At 46.5% G+C, this 26,365-nt stretch overlaps 1 protein-coding gene across 4 annotated transcripts in view; it reads right to left on the bottom strand.

The window, feature by feature from the left end:
• Positions 1-26,365, bottom strand: part of myo18b (myosin XVIIIB) — a 60,762-nt gene that overhangs the window by 16,397 nt on the left and 18,000 nt on the right. For all 4 annotated transcript variants that reach the window (XM_029709820.1, XM_029709821.1, XM_029709822.1 and 1 more), the window contains 18 exons: positions 25,913-26,003; positions 24,023-24,215; positions 23,855-23,935; positions 21,553-21,673; positions 20,903-21,050; positions 19,888-20,071; positions 13,957-14,113; positions 13,610-13,785; positions 13,254-13,382; positions 6,102-6,245; positions 5,852-5,941; positions 5,529-5,648; positions 5,072-5,195; positions 4,547-4,671; positions 3,810-3,964; positions 3,542-3,665; positions 3,205-3,405; positions 2,897-3,007 (listed from right to left, as the gene is read on the bottom strand). In XM_029709820.1, the coding sequence (XP_029565680.1) occupies positions 2,897-3,007; positions 3,205-3,405; positions 3,542-3,665; positions 3,810-3,964; positions 4,547-4,671; positions 5,072-5,195; positions 5,529-5,648; positions 5,852-5,941; positions 6,102-6,245; positions 13,254-13,382; positions 13,610-13,785; positions 13,957-14,113; positions 19,888-20,071; positions 20,903-21,050; positions 21,553-21,673; positions 23,855-23,935; positions 24,023-24,215; positions 25,913-26,003 (2,474 nt within the window). The remainder of the gene's footprint in view (positions 1-2,896; positions 3,008-3,204; positions 3,406-3,541; positions 3,666-3,809; positions 3,965-4,546; positions 4,672-5,071; positions 5,196-5,528; positions 5,649-5,851; positions 5,942-6,101; positions 6,246-13,253; positions 13,383-13,609; positions 13,786-13,956; positions 14,114-19,887; positions 20,072-20,902; positions 21,051-21,552; positions 21,674-23,854; positions 23,936-24,022; positions 24,216-25,912; positions 26,004-26,365) is intronic.

The following is a 26,365-nucleotide window of genomic DNA, read 5'->3' as shown; positions in this document are numbered from 1 at the left end:
TTCAACAGATAAACAAAGGGACCAGGTGTTTTACAGGACATAGTGGAACCCTGTTCAACAGATAAACAAAGGGACCAGGGGTTTTACAGGACATAGTGGAACCCTGTTCAACAGATAAACAAAGGGACCAGGTGTTTTACAGGACATAGTGGAACCCTGTTCAACAGATAAACAAAGGGACCCGGTGTTTTACAGGACATAGTGGAACCCTGTTCAACAGATAAACAAAGGAACCAGGTGTTTTACAGGACATAGTGGAACCCTGTTCAACAGATAAACAAAGGAACCAGGTGTTTTACAGGACATAGTGGAACCCTGTTCAACAGATAAACAAAGGGACCAGGTGTTTTACAGGACATAGTGGAACCCTGTTCAACAGATAAACAAAGGAACCAGGTGTTTTACAGGACATAGTGGAACCCTGTTCAACAGATAAACAAAGGGACCAGGTGTTTTACAGGACATAGTGGAACCCTGTTCAACAGATAAACAAAGGGACCAGGGGTTTTACAGGACATAGTGGAACCCTGTTCAACAGATAAACAAAGGGACCAGGGGTTTTACAGGACATAGTGGAACCCTGTTCAACAGATAAACAAAGGGACCAGGGGTTTTACAGGACATAGTGGAACCCTGTTCAACAGATAAACAAAGGGACCAGGTGTTTTACAGGACATAGTGGAACCCTGTTCAACACATAAACAAAGGGACCCGGTGTTTTACAGGACATAGTGGAACCCTGTTCAACAGATAAACAAAGGGACCCGGTGTTTTACAGGACATAGTGGAACCCTGTTCAACAGATAAACAAAGGAACCAGGTGTTTTACAGGACATAGTGGAACCCTGTTCAACAGATAAACAAAGGAACCAGGTGTTTTACAGGACATAGTGGAACCCTGTTCAACAGATAAACAAAGGGACCAGGTGTTTTACAGGACATAGTGGAACCCTGTTCAACAGATAAACAAAGGGACCAGGTGTTTTACAGGACATAGTGGAACCCTGTTCAACAGATAAACAAAGGGACCAGGTGTTTTACAGGACATAGTGGAACCCTGTTCAACAGATAAACAAAGGGACCCGGTGTTTTACAGGACATAGTGGAACCCTGTTCAACAGATAAACAAAGGAACCAGGTGTTTTACAGGACATAGTGGAACCCTGTTCAACAGATAAACAAAGGGACCAGGTGTTTTACAGGACATAGTGGAACCCTGTTCAACAGATAAACAAAGGAACCAGGTGTTTTACAGGACATAGTGGAACCCTGTTCAACAGATAAACAAAGGGACCAGGTGTTTTACAGGACATAGTGGAACCCTGTTCAACAGATAAACAAAGGGACCAGGTGTTTTACAGGACATAGTGGAACCCTGTTCAACAGATAAACAAAGGGACCAGGTGTTTTACAGGACATAGTGGAACCCTGTTCAACAGATAAACAAAGGAACCAGGTGTTTTACAGGACATAGTGGAACCCTGTTCAACAGAAAAACAAAGGGACCAGGTGTTTTACAGGACATAGTGGAACCCTGTTCAACAGATAAACAAAGGGACCAGGTGTTTTACAGGACATAGTGGAACCCTGTTCAACAGATAAACAAAGGGACCAGGTGTTTTACAGGACATAGTGGAACCCTGTTCAACAGATAAACAAAGGGACCAGGTGTTTTACAGGACATAGTGGAACCCTGTTCAACAGATAAACAAAGGGACCAGGTGTTTTAAAGGACATAGTGGAACCCTGTTCAACAGATAAACAAAGGAACCAGGTGTTTACAGGACATAGTGGAACCCTGCTCAACAGATAAACAAAGGGACCAGGGGTTTTACAGGACATAGTGGAACCCTGTTCAACAGATAAACAAAGGGACCAGGTGTTTTACAGGACATAGTGGAACCCTGTTCAACAGATAAACAAAGGGACCAGGTGTTTTACAGGACATAGTGGAACCCTGTTCAACAGATAAACAAAGGAACCAGGTGTTTTACAGGACATAGTGGAACCCTGTTCAACAGATAAACAAAGGGACCAGGTGTTTTACAGGACATAGTGGAACCCTGTTCAACAGATAAACAAAGGGACCAGGGGTTTTACAGGACATAGTGGAACCCTGTTCAACAGATAAACAAAGGGACCAGGTGTTTTACAGGACATAGTGGAACCCTGTTCAACAGATAAACAAAGGGACCAGGTGTTTTACAGGACATAGTGGAACCCTGTTCAACAGATAAACAAAGGGACCAGGTGTTTTACAGGACATAGTGGAACCCTGTTCAACAGATAAACAAAGGGACCAGGTGTTTTACAGGACATAGTGGAACCCTGTTCAACAGATAAACAAAGGAATCAGGTGTTTTATATATGCTTGATGTAGATGATTGATCTCCTCATACTAACCCTGGCTGTCGTAAAACAACTACTTAAGTCGTTTTTTGGGGTATGTTGTACTCAAGTATGACAATTGGGTACTTTTTCCACCACTGTTCATAATAAGTTGACAGTCAGTAACTGTTCTAACCTAAGCAGTGGTCCCATTCTGTGGTCAGTAGTGGTCAGTAGTGGTCAGTAGCGGTCAGTGGTGGTCAGTGGCGGTCAGTGGCGGTCAGTGGCGGTCAGTAGCGGTCAGTAGCGGTCAGTCGCGGTCAGTAGTGGTCAGTAGTGGTCAGTGGCAGTCAGTGGCGGTCAGTAGCGGTCAGTAGCGGTCAGTAGTGGTCAGTAGTGGTCAGTGGCGGTCAGTGGTGGTCAGTGGCGGTCAGTGGCGGTCAGTGGCGGTCAGTAGCGGTCAGTAGTGGTCAGTAGTGGTCAGTAGTGGTCAGTGGCGGTCAGTGGCGGTCAGTGGCGGCCAGTAGTGGTCAGTAGCGGTCAGTAGCGGTCAGTAGCGGTCACCTACCCGTCTCTGGGAGGACTTGTGTACGTCCTCTAACTCCTCCTCTTTATCCTCCAGCTCTTTAAGATGAATCTGTTTCATTCTCTCCATCTCCATCTCAAAACGCAGGTGCACCTAGAGGAAGAGAGGTGGAAGAAGAGAGGTGGAGAAAGAGGAAGAGAGGTGGAGAAAGAGGAAGAGGTGGAGAAATAGGAATCAATTATGTCAGTAGTGAGAGTTACAGTTTCTTGTAATCCATATGTTTGAGTGTGTGTGTGAGTGTGTGTGTGTGTGTGTGTGTGTGTGTGTGTTTGCGTGCATGGCATGCATACCTGCTGCGCCTGCTGAATCTTGGCGGTAAGCTTGGTTATCTCCTCTCCTCTCTCATTGGTCTGGGTCTCCAGGAGGCGGAGCTGCTTCTTGAGGTCCGGCAGCGAATCAGAGGCCAGGTCAAAGGGCACGCTGAGGTCACGGATCTGGGCACACAGCTCCTCCTTCTGCTGCTGCACATGAACCACTTCTGCCAGGCTCTCCTACAAACATACACACACACACACACACACAAGCGCAGGAACAGACACACATGGGAACAGACAAAGGAAGTATATTTTCACCAAATGTTTGTTGTTTAAGGTTGTGAAACCACCTCTAAATGTGTATTTAGTGTACCTGTAGAGTGCGTTTCAGAGTGTATATCTCTGCCCCCAGTGCAGTGCTCTCGTGAATGGCTTTGTCCTTGAGTTCTCTCTCTTTGTCTGCCTCTTCTAGGGCCTGGGTCAATTCACTGTCAAACCTGGAAAAACACATGCATTGGAACGCATGCAAACTCATTATATGGAATCCCTACATACCCTTGTTTGAATGAAGTTTCTTACACATACACACGTGCACACACACGTGCACACACACACACACACACACACCAATACAAACCTACCTCCTCTGTTTGCGGTCCAGCTCGTGAGCGCGACCCTGTAGGCTGTCGGTGAGAACGCGGGCGTCCTGGAGGTCAGAGGTGACACGACGAACCTGACGCTTCAACTCTGTGGCGCTCCTCTTAGACTGCTCCAGCTGGGCCTGTAGGGAGCCCACCTACCACATGGGGGAGACAGAGAGTCAGCAAGAGACTGGACAACCCTGGACTGTGTGTGAGCTAGTGTTGAGTAATGCTGTGTGTGTGTGTGTGTGTGTGTGTGTGTGTGTGTGTGTGTGTGTGTGTGTGTGTGTGTGTGTATATATGTGTGTGTATATGTGTGTGTGAGTGAGAGTGTGTGTGAGAGTGGGTTTTTATATATGTGTGTTTGAGGGTGTGTTTGTGTATGTGTGTGTGTGTGTGTGTGTGTGTGTGTGTGTATGTGTGTGTGTGTGTGTGTGTGTGCGTGCGTGCGTGCGTGCGTGTGTGAGTGAGAGAGAGAGAGAAAGGGTGAGTGTGTTCTTGTGTGAGTGTGTGTTTTTGTACATGTGTGTGTGAGAGAGTGTGTGTGTTTGTGTATGTGTGTGTGTGAGTGTGTATTTGTGTATATGTGTGTGTGAGAGTGTGTTTTTATATATGTGTGTGTGAGGGTGTGTTTGTGTATATGTGTGTGTGTGTGTGTGTGTGTGTGTGTGTGTGTGTGTGTGTGTGTGTGTGTGTGTGTGTGTGTGTGTGCGTGTGTGTGTGTGTGTGCTATATACCTTGGTGTCCAGCTCTAGGTGTGTCTGTCTCTCTGCCTCCAGTCTCTCCTCTGTGTGTTTGAGTCGTCTCCTGACATACTCTACCTCAGTCTGGCAGCACTCTAGCTGTAGTGCCATCTCACTCTCTGTGTGGGGGGGGGGGACAGGGGGGGGGGGGGGGCAGGGGGGCAGTGTTTGTGTGTGTGTGTAGAGAAAAGTCATGAAGAATTCCAATTACATCAGACCAAACCCCATCCTCCCAGATTCCCCACACCTGTTCCCTCCTAAAACGCTAATCCAAACCCCTTAACCGCCAAACCCTAAACTGCCATTACCCAACCTCCATCCAAACCCTCCCCCATGTGTTGCCTGTTCTGTGTGAATAAATGTCAAAACTGTAATTCTGGCATTTATTCTGCATTTTCCCTGATGCCTCATGGTGGCAGTATAACCCAGATCAACAGTTAGTAACATCCAGTGCAGTCAAACCTTCAATTCAGTGAGAGTGAGTTTCACCTATTGTTCAATCCAAATGACAGGAGTTACCTATAGTAGTTCCCCAGCTTGTCCCTGTCCCAGCCTGGGACTCTTTGCTCTGGACTCTCTGTTTCTCCTCCTCCAACTGTTTCTCCAGCATCACCATGGTGACCTTACACTGGTCCAGACGAGCCTGAGAAAGGGAAGGAGAGAAAAGAGAGAAAAGGAAAGAGAGAAAAATACTGTACTGTATGGGGCCAGGCACACAACACCTTTAGTCCTTGTGTACTGGAGAGTTATTAGGGTGCTGTTGTAATACTACCTGTAGTTCCTTGTGTACTGGAGAGTTATTAGGGTGCTGTTGTAATACTACCTGTAGTTCCTTGTGTACTGGAGAGTTATTAGGGTGCTGTTGTAATACTACCTGTAGTTCCTTGTGTACTGGAGAGTTATTAGGGTGCTGTTGTAATACTACCTGTAGTTCCTTGTGTACTGGAGAGTTATTAGGGTGCTGTTGTAATACTACCTGTAGTTCCTTGTTTTCCCTGGTGAGTCGTAGTCTCTCTCCTCTCTCCATGTCCAGCGCCTGACTGACAGCTTCACCACGGAAACGCTCATCACTTAGTTCAGACGACACCGCTGTCACCTAGACGAAACACACCCACACCTGTATTCATAACTAAAGCTTTACTTTACACTTTGTCCACCCCAGCCTATCACTTTAGTGCTCCCTCAAACTTTACACTTGACAGGCCTCCCAAACTTGACATATTACTATCCCTAAATCAAACTTTACACTTTACTGCCCCTCAAACTTTACACTTTACAGGCCTCCCAAACTATACCCACCTTGGTCTCCAGGATGTCAGTGGTCTGTCTCAGCTCGTTCCTCTCTCTCTCTGACTTCTCCAGCCGTCGTCTCAGAGCCATGATCTCATCCTGGGAAATCATCACAGTATTTTATTAGACAACATTCCAAATCTCCAGTGATAAAGCTTAGCTCTTATAACTCTTTGGCATTGAGTCGATTCAAAAGGCTTGGGATCAAGTGGTTACTGTTTGATTCTGAATCATGAGTAGTCTCTGAATCAATTCCTACCTCCTTGGCTCTAAGTCTCTGGTCATCCTTGTTAACATCCAGTAGGGGTCGTAATCTACACAGCAGTTTCCACCAGCTCCACTTGGCCACGCCTCTCAGAGTACGGATGTTACTCTGGACACACCTCACTGCCATCTGCTGCACCTGTATGGGGACACACAGAGATACACACAAGTGTTATCGTCAGTACAGAGACAAAGTAGAGTCGCAATTCAACAGCTCAGGCACGAGACATATGTGGCAGGGTCTACAGACAATCATGGACTACAAAAGGAAAACAAGCCACGTCACAGACACCGACGTCTTGCTCCCGGACATGCTAAACACCTTCTTCACCCACTTTGAGAATAACACAGTGCCATCGACGCGGCCCGCTCCCAAGGACTGTGGGCACTCGTTCTCCAGGGCCGACGTGAGTAAGACATTTAACCTCTCTGGGAAATGTGGGACGCTAGCAACAGCCAGTGAAATAGCAGGGCGGCAAATTCAAAACAACAAAAATCTCATAATTCAAATTTCTCAAACATACAACTATTATATCCCATTTTAAAGATACACTTCTCGTTAATCCAACCACATTGTCCGATTTCAAAAAGGCTTTACGGCGAAAGCATAACATTAGATAATGTTAGGATAGCGCCGAGACAAAAAAAACTACACAGCCATTTTCCAAGCAAGGAGAGGCGTCACAAAAACCAGAAATACAGCTAAAATGAATCACTGACCTTTGATGATCTTCATCAGATGGCACTCATAGGACTTCATGTTACACAATACATGTATGTTTTGCTCGATAAAGTTCATATATATATCCAAGAACCCCATTTTACATTGGCGTGTATTGTTCAGAAATGTTTTGCCTTCCAAAACTCCCGGTGAATGAGCACATCAATTTACAGAAATACTCATCATAAACGTTGATAAAATATTCAACTGTTATTCATAGAATTATAGATACACTTCTCCTTAATGCAACCGCTGTGTCAGATTTCAAAAAAACTTTACAGCGAAAGCACACTTTGCAATAATCTCAGTACAGCGCTCAGACAACAACAAGCAATACAGATACCCGCCATTTTGGAGTCAACTAAAATCAGAAATAGCATTATAAATATTCACTTACCTTTGATGATCTTCATCAGAATGCACTCCCAGGAATCCCAGTTCCACAATAAATGTTTGTTTTGTTCGATAAAGTCCATCATTTATGTCCAGTAACCTCCTTTTTGTTGGCGCGTTTAGTCCACTACTCCAAATGCAGGAAGCGTGCGCAAAATGTCACGACGAAAAGTCAAAAACAGTTATATTTATGTTCGTAGAAACATGTCAAACAATGTATAGCATCAATCTTTAGGATGTTTTTATCATAAATCTTCAGTAATATTCCAACCGGACGATTCCTTTGTCTTCAAAAAAGAAAAGGAACACAGCTAACTCTCAAGAGAGTGCGCGCCACTGAACTCATGTCATTCTCTCAGTCATCTGACTCCAGGACCTCTTATTCTCTCCCCATTCACAGTAGAAGCATGAAACAACGTTCTAAAGACTGTTGACATCTAGTAGAAGCCATAGGAAGTGCAAAATGACTCCACAGACACTGTATACTGGAAAGGGAATCACTTGAAAAACTACAAACCACTTCCTGGTTGGATTTTTTCTCAGGTTTTTGCCTGCCACATGAGTTCTGTTATACTCACAGACATCATTCAAACAGTTTTAGAAACTTCAGAGTGTTTTCTATCCAAATGTACTAATAATATGCATATCCTACCTTCTGGGCCCAAGTAGCAGGCAGTTTAATTTGGGCTAGCCCTAGCCGCGTCCTCAGAGCATGCGCAGACCAGCTGGCTGGAGTGTTTACAGACATATTTAATCTCTCCCTATCCCAGTCTGCTGTCTCCATTGTTCCTGTACCCAAGAAAGCAAAGGTAACTGAACTAAATGACTATTGCCCCATAGCAGTCACTTCTGTCATCATCAAATCAAATCAAACTTTATTTGTCACATGCGCAGAATACAACAAGTGTAGTGTACTGTGAAATGCTTACTTACAAGCCCTGCCTTCCCTGTGGCTCAGTTGGTAGAGCATGGTGTTTGCAACGCCAGGGTTGTGGGTTTGATTCCCACGGGGGGGGGGCCAGTACAAAAAATATATATATATAAAAAAAAGTAAAATCCATTAAATTAAATGTATGAAATGTATGCATTCACTACTGTAAGTCGCTCTGAATAAGAGTGTCTGCTAAATGACTAAAATGTAAATGTTAACCAACAGCGCAGTTAAAGAAGAGGAAACTATTTACCAAGTAGACTAAAATAAAAAGTAATAATACAAAGTAACACAATAAGAATAACAAAAGCGAGTCTATATACAGGGGGCACCGGTACCGAGTCAGTGTGCGGGGGTACAGGCTAGTTGAGGTAATCTGTACATGTAGGCTATTCAATCGATCACTGCCCGCACCTGCCCGCCCGTCCAGCATCACAACTCTGGACGGCTCTGACTTAGAATACGTGGACAACTACAAATACCTAGGTGTCTGGTTAGACTGTAAACTCTCCTTCCAGACTCACATTAAGCATCTCCAATCCAAAATTAAATCTAGAATCGGCTTCCTATTTCGCAACAAAGCATCCTTCACTCATGCTGCCAAACATACCCTAGTAAAACTGACCATCCTACCGATCCTCGACTTCGGCGATGTCATCTATAAAAAAGCCTCCAACACTCTACTCAACAAATTGGATGCAGTCTATCACAGTGCCATCCATTTTGTCACCAAAGCCCCATATACTACCCGACCTGTACGCTCTCGTTGGTTGGCCCTCGCTTCATACTCGTCGCCAAACCCACTGGCTACAGGTTATCTACAAGTCTCTGCTAGGTAAAGCCCCGCCTTATCTCAGCTCGCTGGTCACCATAGCAGCACCCACTCGTAGCACACGCTCCAGCAGGTATATCTCACTGGTCACCCCCAAAGCCAATTCCTCCTTCGGTCGCCTTTCCTTCCAGTTCTCTGCTGCCAATGACTGGAAAGAACTGCAAAAATCACTGAAGCTGGAGACTCATATCTCCCTCACTAGCTTTAAGCACCAGCTGTCAGAGCAGCTCACAGATCACTGCACCTGTACGTAGCCCATCTGTAAATAGCCCATCCAACTACCTCATCCCCATACTGTATTTATTTATTTATCTTGCTCCTTGCACCCAAGTATCTCTACTTGCACATTAATCTTCTGCACATCTACCATTCCAGTGTTTAATTGTTATATTGTAATTACTTCGCCACCATGGCCTATTTATTGCCTTAACTCTCTTATCTTACCTCATTTGCACTCACTGTATATAGACTTTTTATTTTCTTTTTTCTACTGTATTATTGACTGTATGTTTTGTTTATTCCATGTGTAACTCTGTGTTCTTGTATGTGTCGAATTGCTGTGCTTTATCTTGGCCAGGTCGCAGTTGCAAATGAGAACTTGTTCTCAACTAGCCTACCTGGTTAAATAAAGGTGAAATAAAATAAAATAAAAAAATTAGGTTGGGGTGAAGTGACTATGTATTGATAGCAAACAAACAGCGAGTAGCAGCAGTGTACAAAGGGGGGGTGTCAATGTAAATTGTCCGATGGCGAATTTATGAATTGTTCACTAGTCTAATGGCTTGGGGGTAGAAGCTGTTGAGGAGCCTTTTGGTCCTAGACTTGGCGCTCCAGTAACGCTTGTCATGCTGTAGCAGAGAGAACAGTCTAAGACTTGGGTGACTGGAGTCTCTGACAATTTTATGGGCTTTCCTCTGACACCTCCTATTATATAGGTCCTTGGAAGCTTGGCCCCAGAGATGTACTAGGCCGTTCACATTACCCTCTGTAGTGTCTTACGGTCAGATGCCGAAAAGTTGCCATACCAGGCGGTGATCCAACAGGTCAGGATGCTCTCGATGGTGCAGCTGTAGAACCTTTTGAGCATTTGGGGATCCATGCCAAATCTTTTCACTCTCCTGAGGGGGAAAAGGCATTGTCGTGCCCTCTTCACAACTGTCTTGGTATGTTTGGACCATAATAGTTTGTTGGTGATGTGGACACCAAGGAACTTGAAACTCTCGACCTGCTCCACTACAGCCCCGTCGATGTTAATGGGGACCTGTTCGGCCTGCCTTTTCCTGTAGTCCACTATCAGCTCCTTTGTCTTGTTCACATTGAGGGAGAGGTTATTGTCCTGGCACCACACTGACAGTTCTCTGACCTCCTCCCTATAGCCATCTCACCATTGTCGGTGATCAGCTACCACTGTTGTGTCGTCAGCAAGCTGAATGATGGTGTGGGAGTCGTGCCTGGCCATGCAGTCATGAGTGAACAGGGAATACAGGTGGGGACTAAGTACACACCCCTGAGGGGCCCCAGTGTTAAAGACTAGCGTGACAGACGTGTAGTTGCCTACCCTCACCACCTGGGGTCGGACCGTCAGGAAGTCCAGGATCCTGTTGCGGAGGGAGGTGTTTAGTCCCAGAGTCCTTGGCTTAGTGATGAGCTTTGTGGGCACTATGGTGTTAAACACTGAGCTGTAGTCAATGAACAGCATTCTCACATAGGTGTTCCTTTTGTCCAGGTGAGAAAGGGCAGTGTGGAGTTGCTATTGAGATTGCGTCATCTGTGGATCTGTTGGGGCGGTATGCAAATTGGAGTGGGTCTAGGGTGTCCGGGAGGATGCTGTTGATGTGAGCCATGACCAGCCTTTCAAAGCACTTCATGGCTACCGACATGAGTGCCACAGGGCGGTAATCATTTAGGCAGGTTACCTTCGCTTCCCTGGGCACAGGGACTGTGGTGGTCTGCTTGAAACATGTAGGTTTTACAGACTTGGTCAGGGAGAGGTTTGAAAATGTCAGTGAAGACACTGGACAGTGTCAGTGAAGACACTGGACATTTGGTCCGTCCATGCTTTGAGTACACGTCCTGGTAATCCGTCTGGCCCAGCGGCTTTGTGAATGTTGACCTGTTTAAAGGTTTTGTTCACATCGGCTACTGAGAGCATTATCCCACAGTCATCCAGAACAGCTGGTGCTCTCGTGCATGCTTCGTGTTGCTTGCCTCGAAGCGAGCATAAAAGGCATTTAACTCGTCTGGTAGGCTCGTGTCAATGGGCAGCTCGCGTCTGGGTTTCCCTTTGTAGTCGGTAATAGTTTTCAAGCCCTGCCACATCCGACGAGCGTCAGAGCTGGTGTAGTAGGATTTAACCTTAATCCTGTATTGACGCTTTGCTTGTTTGATGGTTCATCTGAGGGCATAGCGGGATTTCTTATAAGCGTCTATGAAGTGCTTTGAGAGACTAGTCAACGATCATATTACCTCTACATTACCTATCATTCTAGACCCACTTCAATTTGAATACTGCCCCAATAGATCCACAGACAATGCAATCGCCATCGCACTGCCCTATCCCATCCGGACAAGAGGAATACCTATGTAAGAATGGTGTTCATTGACTATAGCTCAGCCTTCAACACCATCGTACCCTCCAAGCTCATCATTGAGCTCGGGGCCCAGGGTCTGAACACCGCCCTGTGCAACTGGGTCCTGGACTTCCTGATGGGCTGCCCCATGGAGGTGAAGGTAGGAAACAACACTGCCACTTCGCTGATCATCAACACAGGGGCCCCACAAGGGAGCGTCCTCAGCACCCTCCCGCACTCCCATGACTCCATGGCCATGCATGCTTCCAACTCAATCATCAAGTTTGCAGAGGACACAACAGTTGTAGGCCTCATTACCAACAATGAAGAGACAACCTATAGGGAGGAGGTGAGGGCCCTGGTGGAGTGGTGCCAGGTAAATAACCTCTCCCTCAACAAAATGAAGGAGCTGATCGTGGACTTCAGGGAACAGCAGAGGGAGCACGCCCCTATCCACATCTACGGGACCGCAGTGGAGAAGGTGAAAAGCTTAAAGTTCCTCGGCATACACATCATCGACAAACTGAAATTTTCCACCCTCACAGACAGTGTGGGGAAGAAGGCGCAACAGCGTCTCTTAAACCTCAGGAGGCTGAAGAAATTTGGCTTGGCCCTCACAAACTTTTACAGATGCACAATTGAGAGCTGCACGTCAACTGCACTGCTCGCAACCACAGGACTCTCCAGAGGGAGGTGCGGTCTGCCCAACGCATCACCGGAGGCACACTGCCTGCCCTCCAGGACACCTACACCACCCGATGTTACAGGAAGGCCAAAAAGATAATCAAGGACAACAACCACCCGAGCCACAGCCTGTTCACCCCGCTGTCATCCAGAAGGCGAGGTCAGTACAGGTGCATCAAAGCTGGGAAAGAGACTGAAAAACAGCTTCTATCTCAAGGCCATCAGATTGTTAAATAGCCATCACTAGCCGGCTACCACCTGGTTACTCAACCCTGCACCTTAGAGGCTGCTGCCCTGTATACATAGACATGGAATCACTGGCCACTTTAATAATAGAACACTAGTCACTTTAATAATATTTACATACTCCTTTACTCATTTCATAAGTATTTACTGTATTCTATTCTACTGTGTTTTAGTCTATGCCACTCCGACATTGCTTGTCCTAATATTTATATACTTCTTTATTTCATTATTTTACCTTTAGATGTGTGTGTCTTGTTGTGAATTGTTAGATATTACTGCAGTGTTGGAGCTAGAAACACAAGCATTTCGCAACCCCTGAAATAACATCTGCTAAATATGTGGATGTGTGTCCGTCCGTCCGTCCCCAGGTGCATGTGTAACCCAGGTGTGTTATGTTAGGGTAGGTGTAACAAATCATATCACATTGGTTGGTCACATCCACATATTTAGCAGATGTTATTACAGGTGTTGCGAAATGCTTGTGTTCCTAGCTCCAACAGTGCAGTAATATCTAACAGACGCACGCACGCACGCACGCACGCACGCACGCACGCACGCACGCACTCTCACACACACACACACACACACACACACACACACACACACACACACACACACACACACACACACACACACACACACACACACACACACACACACACACACACACACACACACACGTTACAACTGCACCTGCCTAACCTAACACAGTACACCTGACAGACATGTTGTACCTAGGCTAATGATTCTGGGTCAGGGGTCAAACTCGCCTTCATTTTGCGGTGTTGTTGTCTAGCCAGGTGTCCCATACAGGCAGCCTGTAGGTGAATTAGCCAGACACTGACCAGCTTGTCTCTCTGCTGGTCCAGGTACTTTAACACACCTCGCTTCATAAACACCTGGGGGGAGGACGGGTAGAAGAAAGGGGAGACAGAAAGAGAGTGGAGAGAGAGAGAAGGGAAGAGAGAGAGAGAGAGAGAGAGGGAGTGAGAGACAGAAAGAGGGAGAGACAGAGAGAGGGAGGGAAAGTTACTACAGTCAATGTAACTAATCTACAGAGACAGGGTGTGTCAGAGATTAACATTAAGGAGCTCAGTACTCCTAGTCAGAAGCCTCTCTCTCTCACCCTGCCGGCTCCCAGTACAATACTCTTCTTGTTCAGATCCAGTTCTACCAGCAGCTCCTCCACTGCCTTCCTCTCGTCCGGGGTGATGAAGACTGAACCATAGCGTTTCATGACCGGAGGAGACAGAGCCTGGAAACGACACCTGAAGTCACTCAGAGTCATATGTTCCGGATAACCTGAGAGAGAGAGATGGAATAGGGTGGGTCAGCCATAGCTATACAGGTGAGCACTATGCTGCCACCAAAATTCCCAAATGATCAACTATATAACCTGTGCAGAATGGCTAACGCTCTGCTAAACTACACTGTGCACATCTATCTGAGGGCTAATTCTAGGCTAACACTAACCTGTGCGGTAGAGCTGCAGGGCAGGGAGGATGTGTGTAGAGTGCAGCTGGGTCCTGAGAGCAGGGACGTTGAATCCTCCACCACCGCTGTCAGTCTTAGCACCCACACACTGCAGGAACACTGGCCTGGCTCGACGAATCAGATTCAATAGAGCATCCTGGAAGGGGGGGTGGCGTGTATTAGGGTAGTTACGGCCTGTAGTTTCACTGATATACAGTGGGAGTGTGTATTAGGTTACTTATGGCCTGAAGCTTGACTGATTATAAAGTGGGAGTGTGTATTGGGGTACTTACGGCCTGTAGTTTGACTGATTATAAAGTGGGAATATGTATTAGGGTACTTATGGCCTGTAGTTTGACTGATTATAAAGTGGGAGTGTGTATTAGGGTACTTACGGCCTGTAGTTTGACTGATTATAAAGTGGGAGTGTGTATTAGGGTACTTACGGCCTGTAGTTTGACTGATTATAAAGTGGGAGTGTCACAACTTGCAGACTTGTTTACGCTGCTGTGCGTTTTTGTTGCCGATCTTACTTTGCTACCTAACGGTTTTTACTTTTTCATTACCGTATATTTTTACTTTTTACCCTCACTCAACTTTTTTCATTCAACTTTCTTACCCCGGAGGTTTTATCTGGACATGGTTCGTCAGGACTTCAAACAGCCGAAGCTAAGTAACATTAACATGATGCCTTCTAATTGCAGTCGTTGTACTTATAATATACAGGAGAACGATCGCCTTACGGCAAGGATAGCTGTGCTGCAAGCCCAGCTTCAGACGCAATCGTTAGGCAAGGGTAATTTCAGTGTAGGAAAGGATGAAACAGCGTCTGTGCCACCAGCAAGTACAGATAGTAACGTTAGTATAAACCCCCTCGCACGGTCCCCGCAGCCGGACAACTTTCTCATGGCTTCTGGAGGGAAACGCTGTAGGAATGCTCAACCGGTGTCGCTTATTCAGCCGACAGAAACTTTCAACCGGTTCTCCCCATTAAGTGAGTCGGAGTCGGAGGCCGAGACTTCTCTGGTCTCTACTCCTCCCGCTGTGGGGTCTGAGACGCCGACGGCTCCCACCATTAGCTCTGACAAATTGAAAACCCTAGTCATTGGCGACTCCATTACCCGCAGTATTAGACTTAAAACGAATCATCCAGCGATCATACACTGTTTACCAGGGGGCAGGGCTACCGACGTTAAGGCTAATCTAAAGACGGTGCTGGCTAAAGTTAAAACTGGCGAGTGTAGAGAGTATAGAGATATTGTTATCCACGTCGGCACCAACGATGTTAGGATGAAACAGTCAGAGGTCACCAAGCGCAACATAGCTTCAGCGTGTAAATCAGCTAGAAAGATGTCGGCATCAAGTAATTGTCTCTGGCCCCTTCCCAGTTAGGGGGAGTGATGAGCTCTACAGCAGAGTCTCACAACTCAATCGCTGGATGAAAACTGTGTTCTGCCCCTCCCAAAAGATAGAATTTGTAGATAACTGGCCCTCTTTCTGGGACTCACCCACAAACAGGACCAAGCCTGGCCTGTTGAGGAGTGACGGACTCCATCCTAGCTGGAGGGGTGCTCTCATCTTATCTACGAACATAGACAGGGCTCTAACTCCTCTAGCTCCAGAATGAAATAGGGTGCAGGCCAGGCAGCAGGCTGTTAGCCAGCCTGCCAGCTTAGTGGAGTCTGCCATTAGCACAGTCAGCGTAGTCAGCTCAGCTTACCCCATTGAGACCGTGTCTGTGCCTCGATCTAGGTTGGGCAAAATTAAAAATGGCGGTGTTCGCTTTAGTTATCTCACTAGTATAAAGACCTCCTCCATTCCTGCCATTATTGAAAGAGATTGTGATACTTCACATCTCAAAATTGGGTTACTTAATGTTAGATCCCTCACTTCCAAGGCAGTTATAGTCAATGAACTAATCACTGATCATAATCTTGATGTGATTGGCCTGACTGAAACATGGCTTAAGCCTGATGAATTTACTGTGTTAAATGAGGCCTCACCCCCTGGTTACACTAGTGACCATACCCCCGTGCATCCGGCAAAGGCGGAGGTGTTGCTAACATCTACGATAGCAAATTTCAATTTACAAAAAAAAAAACAATGACGTTTTTGTCTTTTGGAGCTTCTAGCCATGAAATCTATGCAGCCTACTCACTCACTTTTTATAGCTACTGTTTACAGGCCTCCTGGGCCATATGCAGTGTTCCTCACTGAGTTCCCTGAATTCCTATCGGATCTTGTAGTCATAGCAGATAATATTCTAATTTTTGGTGACTTTAACATTCACATGGAAAAGTCCACAGACCCACTCCAAAAGGCTTTCGGAGCCATCATCGACTCAGTGGGTTTTGTCCAACATGTCTCTGGACCTACTCACTGCCACAGTCATACTCTGGACCTAGTTTTGTCCCATGGAATAAATGTTGTGGATCTTAATGTTTTTCCTCATAATCCTGGATTATCGGACCACCATTTTATTGCGTTTACAATTGCAACAAATAATCTGCTCAGACCCCAACCAAGGAGCATTAAAAGTCGTGCTATAAATTCTCAGACAACCCAAAGATTCCTTGATGCCCTTCCAGACTCCCTCTGCCTACCCAAGGATGTCAGAGGACAAAAATCAGTTAACCACCTAACCGAGGAACTCAATTTAACCTTGCGCAATACCCTAGATGCAGTTGCACCCCTAAAAATTCAAAACATCTGTCATAAGAAACTAGCTCCCTGGTATACAGAAAATACACGAGCTCTGAAGCAAGCTTCCAGAAAATTGGAACGGAAATGGCGCCACACCAAACTGGAAGTCTTCCGACTAGCTTGGAAAGACAGTACCGTGCAGTATCGAAGAGCCCTCACTGCTGCTCGATCATCCTATTTTTCCAACTTAATTGAGGAAAATAAGAACAATCCTAAATTTATTTTTGATACTGTCGCAAAGCTAACTAAAATGCAGCATTCGCAAATGGAGGATGGCTTTCACTTCAGCAGTAATACATTTATGAACTTCTTTGAGGAAAAGATCATGATCATTAGAAAGCAAATTACGGACTCCTCTTTAAATCTGGGTATTCCTCCAAAGCTCCATTGTGCAGACTCAGGACAACTCTGCCAGGACCTTGGCTCAAGGGAGATACTAAAGTGTTTTAGTACTATATCTCTTGACACAATGATGAAAATAATCATGGCCTCCAAACCCTCAAGCTGCATACTGGACCCTATTCCAACTAAACTACTGAAAGAGCTGCTTCCTGTGCTTGGCCCTCCTATGTTGAACATAATAAACGGCTCTCTATCCACCGGATGTGTACCAAGCTCACTAAAAGTGGCAGTAATAAAGCCTCTCTTGAAAAAGCCGAATCTTGACCCAGAAATTATAAAAAACTATCAGCCTATATCGAATCTTCCATTCCTCTTAAAAATTGTAGAAAAAGCTGTTGCACAGCAACTCACTGCCTTCCTGAAGACAAACAATGTATACGAAACGCTTCAGTCTGGTTTTAGACCCCATCATAGCACTGAGACTGCACTTGTGAAGGTGGTAAATGACCTTTTAATGACGTCAGACCGAGGCTCTGCATCTGTCCTCGTGCTCCTAGATCTTAGTGCCGCTTTTGATACCATCGATCACCACATTCTTTTGGAGAGATTGGAAACCCAAATTGGTCTACATGGACAAGTTCTGGCCTGGTTTAGATCTTATCTGTTGGAAAGATATCAGTTTGTCTCTGTGAATGGTTTGTCCTCTGACAAATCAATTGTACATTTCGGTGTTCCTCAAGGTTCCGTTTTAGGACCACTATTGTTTTCACTATATATTTTACCTCTTGGGGATGTCATTCGAAAACATAATGTTAAATTTCACTGCTATGCGGACGACACACAGCTGTACATTTCAATGAAACATGGTGAAGCTCCAAAATTGCCCTCGCTAGAAGCCTGTGTTTCAGACATAAGGAAGTGGATGGCTGCAAACTTTCTACTTTTAAACTCGGACAAAACAGAGATGCTTGTTCTAGGTCCCAAGAAACAAAGAGATCTTCTGTTCAATCTGACAATTAATCTGGATGGTTGTACAGTCGTCTCAAATAAAACTGTGAAGGACCTCGGTGTTACTCTGGACCCTGATCTCTCTTTTGAAGAACATATCAAGACTGTTTCAAGGACAGCTTTTTTCCATCTACGTAACATTGCAAAAATCAGAAACTTTCTGTCCAAAAATGACGCAGAAAAATTAATCCATGCTTTTGTTACTTCTAGGCTGGACTACTGCAATGCTCTACTTTCCGGCTACCGGAAAGCACTAAACAAACTTCAGTTAGTGCTAAATACGGCTGCTAGAATCCTGACTAGAACCAAAAAATGTGATCATATTACTCCAGGTCTAGCCTCCCTACACTGGCTTCCTGTTAAGGCAAGGGCTGATTTCAAGGTTTTACTGCTAACCTACAAAGCATTACATGGGCTTGCTCCTACCTATCATTCCGATTTGGTCCTGCCGTACATACCTACACGTACGCTACGGTCACAAGACGCAGGCCTCCTAATTGTCCCTAGAATTTCTAAGCAAACGGCTGGAGGTAGGGCTTACTCCTATAGAGCTCCATTTTTATGGAATGGTCTGCCTACCCATGTGAGAGACGCAGACTCAGTCTCAACCTTTAAGTCTTTACTGAAGACTTATCTCTTCAGTAGGTCCTATGATTAAGTGTAGTCTGGCCCAGGAGTGTGAAGGTGAACGGAAAGGCTGGAGCAACGAACCGCCCTTGCTGTCTCTGCCTTGCCGGTTCCCCTCTTTCCACTGGGATTCTCTGCCTCTAACCCTATTACAGGGGCTGAGTCACTGACTTACTGGTGTTCTTCCATGCCTTCCATGGGAGGGGTGCGTCACTTGAGTGGGTTGAGTCACTGACGTGGTCTTCCTGTCTGGGTTGGCGCCCCCCCCTTGGGTTGTGCCATGGCGGAGATTTTGTGGGCTATACTCGGCCTTGTCTTCGGACGGTAAGTTGGTGGTTGTAGACATCCCTCTAGTGGTGTGGGGGCTGTGCTTTGGCAAAGTGGGTGGGGTTATATCCTGCCTGTTTGGCCCTGTCCGGGGGTATCATCGGATGGGGCCACAGTGTCTTCTGATCCCTCCTGTCTCAGCCTCCAGTATTTATGCTGCAGTAGTTTATGTGCCGGGGGGCTAGGGTCAGTCTGTTTCATCTGGAGTATTCTCGGTGTCCTGTGTGAATTTAAATATGCTCTCTCTAATTCTCTCTTTCTCTCTTTCTTTCTTTCTTTCTCTCTGAGGACCTGAGCCCTAGGACCATGCCTCGGGACTACCTGGCATGATGACTCCTTGCTGTCCCCAGTCCACCTGGCCATGCTGCTGCTCCAGTTTCAACTGTTCTGCCTGCGGCTACGGAACCCTGACCTGTTCACCGGACGTGCTTGTTGCACCCTCGACAACTACAATGATTATTATTATTTGACCATGCTGGTCATTTATGAACATTTTAACATCTTGACCATGTTCTGTTATAATATCCACCCGGCACAGCCAGAAGAGGACTGGCCACCCCTCATAGCCTGGTTCCTCTCTAGGTTTCTTCCTAGGTTTTTGGCCTTTCTAGGGAGTTTTTCCTAGGGAGTTTTTCCTAGCCACTGTGCCTCTTTCACATGCATTGCTTGCTGTTTGGGGTTTTAGGCTGGGTTTCTGTACAGCACTTTGAGATTTCAGCTGATATACGAAGGGCTATATAAATAAATTTGATTTGATTTATTAGGGTTCTTACGGCCTGTAGTTTCACTGATATACAGTGGGAGTGTGTATTAGGGTACTTACGGCCTGTAGTTTGACTGATTATAAAGTGGGAGTGTGTATTAGGGTTCTTACGGCCTGTAGTTTCACTGATATACAGTGGGAGTGTGTATTAGGGTACTTACGGCCTGTAGTTTGACTGATATACAGTGGGAGTGTCGGCGTATGGCGGCCATTCCTCCACTGAAGGTCTTTCTGACGGTGCCACTCCTCTGTAGCGAGCGCTGGCTGCCCCCCTCCACCCCTCCCAAACCACGACACAGAGGGGGCACAGAGGCACGGGGGCCGAATAACGCCTTCACTACTCCACTGGAAATGGAGAGAGAGAGAGGTAGAGGGGTAAAGAGAGGGAGAGAAAGAGAGGGAGAGAGAGAGAGGGAGAGAGAGAAAGAGAGGGAGAGAGAGGGATAAAGAGAGGGAGAGAGAGAAAAAGAGGGAGAGAGAGAAAGAGGGAGAGAGAGAGAGAAAGAGAGGGAGAGAGAGAAAGAGAGGGAGAGAGAGAAAGAGAGGGAGAGAGAGAAAGAGAGAGAAAGAGAGGTAGAGGGGTAAAGAGAGGGAGAAAAAGAGGGAGAGAGAGAGAAAGAGAGGGAGAGAGAGGGATAAAGAGAGGGAGAAAGAGAGAAAGAGGGAGAGAGAGAGAGAAAGAGAGGGAGAGAGAGAAAGAAAGAGAGGGAGAGAGAGAAAGCGAAGGAGAGATAGAGAGGGAGAGAGAGAAAGAGAGGGAGAGGGGGAAAGGGAGGGAGAGAGAAAGAGAGGGAGAAAGAGAGAGGGAGAGAGAGAAAGAGAGAGAGGGAGAGAGAGAAAGCGAGGGAGAGAGAGGGGGAAAGAGAGGGAGAGATAGAGAGGGAGAAAGAGAGAGGGAGCGAGAAAAAGAGAGAGAAAGAGAGGGAGTGAGAAAAAGAGAGGGAGAGAGAGAAAGAGAGGGAGAGAGAGAAAGAGAGGGAGAGAGAAGGAAAGGCTGAAGCCAACATTTAATTCATTCAAAAAAAATGTATTGGATATAATTTCATTAAACACACATATACATCTTTTACACATCTTATAGATCTGAAATAGTTAAATGGATAAAAGCAATATGGTAACATGGCTAGAGGTTAGTAACCAGGGCGAAGGGTGGATCTGAGATTCGGCAACACTTACACAGAGGAATTCTGCAGCAGTGAGATGGCGTTGAGAGCAGAAGGGTTGTTCTGGACCAGGCTGAACCATCCCGTCAGGTCATATCTGACCGGGTCAGAACCCATCAGGTGGCTCACCTCACACTGCAGGGGCTGTTCACACTGACGCACTGAGGACAGACAAACCAGAGTTTAGGACAGAACTTCTATGCCACCATACAACAGAATCACATGTCCACTGCTGACACAATATCTTCTGTATCACTGAAACTGACAAAACACTGACATACACACTCTCGCCCAAACTCTTACACTCACACAGACACCCCCACTTCTCTCTTTCTCTCTCTTCCTCCCGCCCACCCACCCTCCCTAAGGGCTTTATTGGCATGTTTACATTTCCAAAGCAAGTGAAATAGATAATAATCAAAAGTTAAATAAACAATAAAAATGAACAGAAAACATTAGACTCACAGTTCAAATGTCATTATCTCACTCTCCACTCTCCCCACTCTCCCCACTCTCTCCACTCTCTCCACTCTCCCCACTCTCAACTCTCCCCACTCTCCCCACTCTCCCCACTCTCCACTCTCTCCAATCTCTCCACTCTCCCCACCCTCCCCACCCTCCACTCTCTCCACTCTCCCCACTCTCCCCACCCTCCCGTCTCACCAGTAGAGCTGTAGTACTGGCAGACTCTCTCCAGGACAGTGTTTTCTGTCGATCCTGGAGTCACCATCTCCTCATCCAGAACCCACAGCAGTCCTCTGGGGTCTCCCTCCGCCCCTCGTACCTACCACACACACACACCATGTTCATCTGGCGAGGCTAGTCTGTGCCCGGAACACTGTGCCCAGAACACTGTGCCCGGAACACTGTGCCCGGAACACTGTGCCCGGAACACTGTGTGGCACACTTGACGATTAGTGGAAGTTCTCAGAAAGGGTATAGGAGCTGTAGTCTCTCTACTGTTGGTTATTGATGTGTGCTGTGTGTGTGTTAGGTACAGGTAGCAGATGATTGTGTGTGTGTTAGGTGCAGGTAGCAGATGGTTGTGTGTGTTAGGTACAGGTAGAAGACGGTTGTGTGTGTGTTAGGTGCAGGTAGAAGCTGGTTGTGTGTGTGTTAGGTGCAGGTAGCAGATGGTTGTGTGTGTTAGGTGCAGGTAGCAGACGGTTGTGTGTGTGTTAGGTGCAGGTAGAAGACGGTTGTGTGTGTGTTAGGTACAGGTAGAGATGGTTGTATGTGTGTTAGGTGCAGGTAGCAGATGGTTGTGTGTGTTAGGTGCAGGTAGCAGATGGTTGTGTGTGTTAGGTGCAGGTAGCAGATGGTTGTGTGTGTGTTAGGTACAGGTAGCAGACGGTTGTGTGTGTGTTAGGTACAGGTAGCAGACGTTTGTGTGTGTTAGGTACAGGTAGCAGATGGTTGTGTGTGTTGGGTACAGGTAGCAGCTGGTTGTGTGTGTGTTAGGTGCAGGTAGAAGATGGTTGTGTGTGTGTTAGGTACAGGTAGAAGATGGTTGTGTGTGTGTTAGGTACAGGTAGCAGACAGTTGTGTGTGTGTTAGGCACAGGTAGCAGACGGTTGTGTGTGTGTTAGGTACAGGTAGAAGACGGTTGTGTGTGTGTTAGGTACAGGTAGCAGACGGTTGTGTGTGTGTTAGGTACAGGTAGAAGATGGTTGTGTGTGTGTTAGGTACAGGTAGCAGACGGTTGTGTGTGTGTTAGGTACAGGTAGCAGACGGTTATGTGTGTGTGTTATGTACAGGTAGCAGATGGTTGTGTGTGTGTTAGGTACAGGTAGCAGACGGTTGTGTGTGTGTTAGGTACAGGTAGCAGATGGTTGTGTGTGTGTTAGGTGCAGGTAGCAGACGGTTGTGTGTGTGTTAGGTACAGGTAGCAGACGGTTATGTGTGTGTGTTATGTACAGGTAGCAGATGGTTGTGTGTGTGTTAGGTACAGGTAGCAGACGGTTGTGTGTGTGTTAGGTACAGGTAGCAGATGGTTGTGTGTGTGTTAGGTGCAGGTAGCAGACGGTTGTGTGTGTGTGTTATGTACAGGTAGCAGATGGCTATGTGTGTGTTAGGTACCGGTAGCAGACGGTTGTGTGTGTTAGGTACAGGTAGAAGATGGTTGTGTGTGTGTTAGGTACAGGTAGCAGACGGTTGTGTGTGTTAAGTACAGGTAGCAGATGGTTGTGTGTGTGTTAGGTACAGGTAGAAGATGGTTGTGTGTGTGTTAGGTGCAGGTAGCAGACGGTTGTGTGTGTGTTAGGTACAGGTAGCAGACGGTTGTGTGTGTGTTAGGTACAGGTAGAAGATGGTTGTGTGTGTGTTAGGTACAGGTAGCAGATGGTTGTGTGTGTGTTAGGTACAGGTAGAAGACGGTTGTGTGTGTGTTAGGTACAGGTAGCAGATGGTTGTGTGTGTGTTAGGTACAGGTAGAAGACGGTTGTGTGTGTGTTAGGTACAGGTAGCAGACGGTTGTGTGTGTGTTAGGTACAGGTAGCAGACGGTTGTGTGTGTGTTAGGTACAGGTAGCAGATGGTTGTATGTGTGTTAGGTACAGGTAGAAGATGGTTGTGTGTGTGTTAGGTACAGGTAGCAGATGGTTGTGTGTGTGTTAGGTACAGGTAGCAGATGGTTGTGTGTGTTAGGTACAGGTAGCAGATGGTTGTGTGTGTGTTAGGTACAGGTAGAAGATGGTTGTGTGTGTGTTAGGTACAGGTAGAAGATGGTTGTGTGTGTGTTAGGTACAGGTAGAAGATGGTTGTGTGTGTGTTAGGTGCAGGTAGAAGATGGTTGTGTGTGTGTTAGGTACAGGTAGCAGACGGTTGTGTGTGTGTTAGGTACAGGTAGAAGACCGTTATGTGTGTGTTAGGTACAGGTAGAAGATGGTTGTGTGTGTTAGGTACAGGTAGCAGATGGTTGTGTGTGTGTTAGGTACAGGTAGCAGACGGTTATGTGTGTGTGTTACCTGTAGAGCAGGCTGGTCTATGGAGGACACCACCTCAGCAGGACTGGTCTCTGGAGCTTCAAAGTCTACTTGAACTCTGTCCTGGAACAACAGAACAGCACACACTCTTAGCAGTCATACAGGAGAACAAGTATCACATTACTTGAGTGTGTGTGTGTGTTACTGTACCTGTGCGTATCTTTCCAGTGTGTGTGTGAAGGTGTGTGTGTAGTAGTACTCCAGCAGTCTCTCTTGTAGGTAGTTATGACAGAGTTCAGACCAGCCTGCAGCCCTCTCCTCTGCACTGTGTCTGGGGTTGCGGAGGCCTGGAGTGTCCACCACCATCACAGAGGCTAATGTCAGCTGCTGAGAGCTCAGGGCCCTGGTGGGAGACAGCAGGAAACACCCAGGGCTCACCTCACCACTACCACATATAGTCAGGTATATAGATACTACACTGCCTGAGGTGGCTCTACATCACAACTCCACAAACAGATGACTCTTGATCCTCTGTACTCTACTAGTCTTGAACAGGCCAAAATAAAAGGTGTGTGTGATGACAGAACGTGTGTGATGACAGAACGTGTGTGTGATGACAGAACGTGTGTGTGATGACAGAACATGTGTGTGATGACAGAACGTGTGTGATGACAGAACGTGTGTGTGATGACAGAACATGTGTGTGATGACAGAACGTGTGTGATGACAGAACGTCTGTGTGATGACAGAACGTGTGTGATGACAGAACGTGTGTGTGATGACAGAACGTGTGTGTGATGACAGAACGTGTGTGTGATGACAGAACGTGTGTGTGATGACAGAACGTGTGTGTGATGACAAACGTGTGTGTGATGACAGACCGTGTGTGTGATGACAGAACGTGTGTGTGATGACAGAACGTGAACGTGTGTGTGATGACAGAACGTGTGTGTGATGACAGAACGTGTGTGTGATGACAGAACGTGTGTGATGACAGAACATGTGTGTGATGACAGAAACGTTATGTGTTGTGATGATCGAACGTGTGTGTGATGACAGAACGTGTGTGTGATGACAGAATGTGACGTGTGTGTGATGACAGAACGTGTGTGTGATGACAGAACGTGAACGTGTGTGTGATGACAGAACGTGTGTGTGATGACAGAACGTGTGTGTGATGACAGAACGTGTGTGTGATGACAGAACGTGTGTGTGATGACAGAACGTGTGTGTGATGACAGACCGTGTGTGTGATGACAGAACATGTGTGTGATGACAGAACGTGAACATGTGTGTGATGACAGAACGTGTGTGTGATGACAGAACGTGTGTGATGACAGAACGTCTGTGTGATGACAGAACGTGTGTGATGACAGAACGTGTGTGTGATGACAGAACGTGTGTGTGAAGACAGAACGTAGTGTGTGATGACAGAACGTGTGTGTGATGACAGAACGTGTGTGTGATGACAGAACGTGTGTGTGATGACAGACCGTGTGTGTGATGACAGAACGTGTGTGTGATGACAGAACGTGAACGTGTGTGTGATGACAGACCGTGTGTGTGATGACAGAACGTGAACGTGTGTGTGATGACAGAACGTGTGTGTGATGACAGAACGTCTGTGTGATGACAGAACGTGTGTGTGATGACAGAACGTGAACGTGTGTGTGATGACAGAACGTGTGTGTGATGACAGAACGTCTGTGTGATGACAGAACGTGTGTGTGATGACAGAACGTGAACGTGTGTGTGATGACAGAACGTGAACGTGTGTGTGATGACAGAACGTCTGTGTGATGACAGAACGTGTGTGTGATGACAGAACGTGAACGTGTGTGTGATGACAGACCGTGTGTGTGATGACAGAACGTGAACGTGTGTGTGATGACAGAACGTCTGTGTGATGACAGAACGTGTGTGTGATGACAGAACGTGAACGTGTGTGTGATGACAGACCGTGTGTGTGATGACAGAACGTGAACGTGTGTGTGATGACAGACCGTGTGTGTGATGACAGAACGTGAACGTGTGTGTGATGACAGAACGGCTGTGTGATGACAGAACGTGTGTGTGATGACAGAACGTGAACGTGTGTACCTGTTGATAAGTGACACTACAGCCGTGAAGAGTTCTTCGTACAGTCCAGAAGCCATGCCATCTACACACTGAGTAGCGCTCATCCTGGGACCTAGACAGAGAGAGAGATAGAGAGAGAGGTGGGGCAGACACACAGGATGAGGCAGCGTGGCCAGCCTGTTCTCATAGACTAGACGTAACATAGTAAATGTAAATCCAGGACACTCAAATCAGTATGATATGTTACGTTTGGCATGGTTACATAAGACAAAAGGCTACTTAAGGCAGAAATGAAAGCAGGGTAGTTGGTCGGGGTGGATGGGTGGGCGTATAACGTGAACATCTAGCGACCCAAAGGTTGAGAGTTCGAATCTCATTTAGTAGCCAGTTAGCAATTTTTCAACTACTTAGTACTTTTTAACTACTTAGCATGCTAGCTAACCCTTCCCCTAACCTTAACCCTTTTAGCTAACC

Source organism: Salmo trutta, chromosome 23 (genome assembly GCF_901001165.1).
Source record: "Salmo trutta chromosome 23, fSalTru1.1, whole genome shotgun sequence".
NCBI lineage: Eukaryota > Metazoa > Chordata > Actinopteri > Salmoniformes > Salmonidae > Salmo > Salmo trutta.
Note: the sequence above shows the minus strand (reverse complement) of the source record. Positions and strands in the feature narration are given on the sequence as shown.